Source organism: Dinoponera quadriceps, unplaced genomic scaffold, assembly GCF_001313825.1.
Source record: "Dinoponera quadriceps isolate SergipeBrazil2010 unplaced genomic scaffold, ASM131382v1 scaffold5784, whole genome shotgun sequence".
In the NCBI taxonomy this organism is placed as follows: Eukaryota; Metazoa; Arthropoda; class Insecta; order Hymenoptera; family Formicidae; genus Dinoponera; species Dinoponera quadriceps.
In genome coordinates, this window is record NW_014559724.1 from 1 (window position 1) to 5,626 (window position 5,626).

A 5,626-nucleotide genomic window follows, 5' to 3' on the forward strand; every position below is an offset into this window, starting at 1 on the left:
ATATATATATATATATATATATATATATATATACATACATATATACATATATATACGTTCATTTGTGATACACGGATAGCGGAGAAAATATTTTTCAAGGTGAAATCCATCCTGATAAACATAATTTTTTAACATCGCACTAGAAATTTCGTAATACAAATAAGTTGGTATAAATTCTACTGGATATAAATTTAGGCTTAGACGTGGAAAGTAATACAATTGTTTGGCTATGCTAAAGACGGAAATAAAAAAAAAAAAGAAAAAGAAACATTGTATCTCGAATGTGTGGGAAACAGGCGACGCGTATTTTTCACCACTAAAACCCGAAAACTCGGATCGGCGAGACTATATATATATATATACGCCGACGTTCTCGAGCGAGGAAAGCGCGATTCATCAGTTGTGCCTTGCGGACATGTACCGAATGTACTCGTGATAAGGGTTATAGTGTGCATATTCTTCGTGTAATTGAATCCGCATTCTTGCCGCATTCTGTACCGTAAGATATCACGTTTTATCTTATTAAATCGTTAGGTCTAATCTAATTCTCTTAGCGTTAAGGGAATACCGATTATCAAGCGTACACTCGAAGCTGCCTAATTAGAACCGTCACGTTTTCTAAACCGCAATTAGGCACTTTTAGATTTTAGTTAAAGGGAAAACATACCAATTAATTGTGTCCTTATCGTACGGTTTTTCGAACGAATTTCACGTCATATTGCTCGTTTGAAATTTCTTTTGTCTCACGTAAGAAATTTCCCTGATGGTAAACGCTTATACAGGATGAACCACGCAACGTGATCAGCTTGGTTTATTTTGCTGTTAGTGGACCGCTCGAAAATGTTTTCAAGATGATTTTAAAGCTCACCTTGAACCTTAACCTCATGTTATACTGGACAAAAAAAATTGTCAAGCGGTCCACCAACAGCAGAATAAATTTAACTGATCACGTTGCGTGTTGGTTCATCCTATATAAGATCAATCGGTTCGCCGTATTCTATTCGATCAATCGCGTAACGGAGTTCTCTCATTATAATGTGCAATCGCAATTTGCTTACAAATTTGTCGAAGCATCGAGAGCAAAACACCGAATGAAGCCGAGTGTAACGAAGAATAGTCATTAAATTAATACATACAAATTTCCTGTTTTTTTTTCTTTTTTTTCAAACGTATTTACATCGTATATTCGAATGGAGGAAAACATTTATGACTCGTGTTCCGAACGTACGTTACGTACGATACGTTTATGACAGTGTTAGCACGTCAGTATTTCCAGTATCGCTAGTCGCATTCTAACACAGGTGATAACACGGTGCTCGGTACTAAACAAGACAATTGATAATCGTTCGATGTTTAGAGCAAAATTCCTACTCGGAATTACCGAATAAGTCGACTCGTGGCGCGCTGACATCGTTATAAACGTGTGTTCGTCGAAATACGGGCTGTTGAGTTTAAAACACGACGATACACACACATGCGCAATTTTGATCATCACGAAAGTTTCAAGCTCAACAGACCGCGATTTTGCATTTGCGTGTACTCCTCCGGCAGTGGCGAAAGCCATCGAGTTTCTCATCGGTCGATGAGAAAACTTCCTGGAAAAAGAGCGAGTCTAAAATCTAAAATTTTTTGATCCAGAAAATCCGAAAAAGTTCTACTCATGCGTACGTATCGATATTGCAGACATTTTTATTCCAGCAAATATAGCATCACGATCCCCCCACCCCCCCATATGCAGTTTCGATTTTTGACTATCTTGTACTTATAATAAACAAAGACAAAGGCGTGTTTTATCATACACCTCTCTAGTCGGACTTTGTTGCTATGTAATAAGCTGTAAACGTTACTATATGCATGTCGCTAAGTTCTCACTGACTGATGTTTTCCGTGATGAAGCGTGGCATCAGTAATGAAATACGCAGAATCTGTACGCTAAATTGCATTTCCACTGATGGAAATGCTTCCATGTATAATATAGCGAGTATTTTATTTATTGATATATATATAATTCATGTGCCGCGTTATATAACACACCTGTTATTAAGTTTTTAACGTTTACGATTCTCGTAAAGAACTCGTAGAAGAAATATAAAGGAAAGATCCCGAAAATTATGAACTGTTTTACTGATATACATAGATAATATAATATAAAGTCAATAATAAATAGTAAAGATTATAAATACAATCGGCAAAATATATACCTGACACGATCGATACAGCACCGAGTGAAAACTTGGAGATGTCAGACGGGAAAGACTCACTCCCGGGGAGAAAATTTTCCAAATATATATGAGAAGTGATGATTATATATATAATGCATCATTCTAATGCCACCTTGACGTTTTTGTGATTAACTTGTTTTGTTTGGATGAAAAGTTTCAATCTAGAAAATGATACAGCATATTATGATTGTCAAGAATACGCGCCGATGCATTTTGCGTGTGGTTATTCTGGAGCATCCTATATGTAAATGTAGGACATAATATTGTGCTTATGTGCTTATGAACTTGAATGTGGGAAATAGTAACATTTTGCGTTTTCATATTTTTCTGTTACGGACAAACACACATATATACATGTATGTATGTGTTTGTATGTATGACGAAAAAATATAACAACGCAAAATATCACGAGTCTGTGTACATTTGTGTTCATGAACACGTGCAAACGCAATATTGTGTCATACATTTTTCGCCAAGAAACCACTTTTGGCAAAAAACCTGATTCGCTTGTATCGCATCTTTTAAAAAAGTTTCTCAATAAAAACATTTTTTCTAGCAATACGGCGCTTGCATTTTTTTTCTTTCGCATGATATTTTGTAATCTGCGTAAGTTATCAGGCAATCGTGATATTCGTATTTCCTCGTATTTTGTCATCCATCTGTCAACGCACGTGGGATTATTTTGATGATAAAATGTCTTTCTAATTATGAATATATATTATACGTAACGAAGTAGAATGTGAGAGATCGGGAATGAAACCGTTAATGGACACACTGGGTCGACACAAATACATATTTTCCGATACTTTCGTCATTTATTTTGATTAATTTGTAAAATTTCCTTATCCTAGATTTACGGCACAGATAAAGTGTATAAATAAATATATCCGTACATAATAAAAAGAATGTTGGTATTGATAGACATTCAAAAAAACGCACGAAAGTATGATCTGGTCATGCCTCATATACTAATGTATATATAAACATATATATATATATATATATATATATATATATATTGTAACATCTACTTACCGTAGTTATTATTTCACTTTCTTTGCATGAATCTTTTCTTATTATATGCATTTGAGTTGCCCAAGATGGCTGAGTTCAGTCACGCTCTCTCGGCCAGCAAAAATGCCTGCACACGAGCATATCTTGTTACTTCCACCATGTGTGTAGTATATGTTCGTCCATCTTTGAAGAAAACCTCGCTGAAGCACTCAGAAGCAGGTAAAAACACGTGTAACTTCATAGTTACTTTGCAATAACATCCAAGGTGTACGTAATCATTTTTATTAATAGCTGTTGCAGTTACACAGTTCCTTCAAAAGGACTTGATAAAATTTTCAGTTCAAAATAATTTACGATTGAAGAAATGCGAAAAAATACTGCAAGACATAACGGATAAGATAACGAATAGAAATTTTACGAGTTCAATATCAGATATTATAAATAATGATATTGATCCGCATCTTGAGTATCTCTTCCTGCGCAAACTATTGCAGATTTCCATGCGGCTAAAGAGAAGTTGAAAATCAATCAAGAATATAGGGGTAAATATTGTAATAATTATTTGTTCTTATATACAATAAAATCTTATATATTAGAAAGTAACGTCATACTTTAAGTAAGTATCTGTCATGAATTCTTTGATGGCAAATATAAAAAGGACTTTCTTTTATTAAAAAAAGACTACCTTTGAGACACTTTATCAATATCATACCATTTATCATTGCTGATGGAACTCTTTGTGAAATATAAAAAATAATAACATAAAAAGTTCTACATATACCCATGATGGCAAAATTAATGAATGTCGGATAACATTGCAATTCCTATATAGTTGGACTGGTGCCAAACAAAATAAAGAGAAGTTTCAAAATATTACCATTTTGCAAAATGGTACAGAGTAAAGTTTAACATAAATATATTTATAGGAAACAAATATATTCTAATTTTTACGCAGTAAATATTTATATAATATTACTTTGCAGCGATTATACTTCAAAATACATAATGATACAAACGTTAAAAGCTTAAAACTACTATGGACTGGTGGTTTTAACACGAGCTATTTTTTCTGGAACTACCACGTTCCAGTAAGAATCAACGCTAGATATGTTATCGCTTTGAAAATGTACAGCATTCACCGATCGAATCTTCCGCTGTGCCGTCTTATATAATTGCGCCGAGTGATTTTCACTGCGAGATAATGTGCCGCCTAGCGGTGAAAAAGCAACGCCGTGAAAACAGGCGTTTCACCCGAAGGTAGTGTCAAAGGCAGTGTCGTCTGCTATAGCAGGTGACAGCTTTAGGGCGGTGCGTAGCCGGCACAAATGCGATAATGGCTTCATCAAAGGAATCTTAAGACGTATTTGTGCTGTCAAGCAGTTCACCGGTTGGCAGGCGTAAGTGGCGTGCCTGGAAGGCAGGCTCCGATCTGGCTGGCGGAGGTGGCGGCGGGTGAAGAGAGCGACACAGTGGAACAAGTTCAGCGGGAATATCGATTCAGTCTCGCGCAAACCACCCCTCATGTGCTGCCGTGGCCGCTGCAGCGGCGGCAGCGCGCTCGAGAAGCTTCGCTCGGCTATGCCCGCCGACGATACGTAAACAGAGAAACGCGAGGAGTGCGGCGTTGAGTACGACTTTAGTGCAGTGTGACCTTCGCCGTCTTCGCCGAGGAAACGGACGAGCGAGCGTCTCCCGGCGTCGCGTCGCGCCGCGTCACCGGCAACCCCGGAAAGCCCGCAGACGGGCCGGATGTGCCGCGCCGATCGCGATTATTGATTCTCGCCTGGCGTGTTTCTTCCTTGTTGCTTTTTTCTTCTCCCTTTCTGGAGCTTCGATAGGATCATCGCACGCGGCGACGCAACGCAACGAGAGAGAAAGAGAGCAAGAGGAGGAGGTGGTGAATCGCGCGCGCTGCCAACCCCTCGATCACCTCATCCACCCTTGCCCACCCTCGGGAGCGGGAAGCGCCGACGAGTATCGTCTCCGCCGCCGCCGCCGGCGCGCGGCGTTACTCGCTCGAGGGAGGCCCAGTATCGGCCCGACTACCGTCGCTCCGCATCCACTGTCATCGCGGCCACCGGCCGTCGAATATGACGCGGCCCCATCGTCCTTCGCAGACACAGCCGTGCTACTCTTGACTACGAATCGACGCGGCGAATCGGGACACGGTGACGAGTGCCACATCGAGACATGTCTTCGATATCAGCGCAGGGCGTCGTCGAGCGTGCCAGCGCCGAACTGACCAAGCGGATCAACGGTCTGGGGTTGCGGACGTCGAAGCATCATGGTCGGTGGTGAAGCGTTTTCTCCCTTTCTTCTTCTTCTCCTCCTCCTCCTGCAGTCCTTGCTTTTACCTACTTTCTTTCAACCCCCCCCCCCCCCCCCCCCCC

At 39.8% G+C, this 5,626-nt stretch overlaps 1 protein-coding gene and 1 long non-coding RNA gene across 2 annotated transcripts in view; one reads left to right on the forward strand and one right to left on the reverse strand.

Moving 5' to 3' along the window:
* Positions 1-1,156: 1,156 nt before the first annotated feature.
* Positions 1,157-5,626, reverse strand: part of LOC106750447 — an 8,128-nt gene continuing 3,658 nt past the window's right edge. The window contains exons 2-4 of the long non-coding RNA XR_001374944.1: positions 3,258-3,419; positions 2,202-2,383; positions 1,157-1,595 (exon numbers count right to left, since the gene is read on the reverse strand). This is a non-coding gene — a long non-coding RNA (uncharacterized LOC106750447). The remainder of the gene's footprint in view (positions 1,596-2,201; positions 2,384-3,257; positions 3,420-5,626) is intronic.
* The window catches only part of LOC106750443 (F-box/LRR-repeat protein 16), an 11,936-nt gene continuing 10,481 nt past the window's right edge, over positions 4,172-5,626 (forward strand). The window contains exon 1 of the mRNA XM_014630806.1: positions 4,172-5,523. Coding sequence (XP_014486292.1) covers positions 5,427-5,523 — 97 coding nt within the window. The 5' untranslated portion in view covers positions 4,172-5,426. The remainder of the gene's footprint in view (positions 5,524-5,626) is intronic.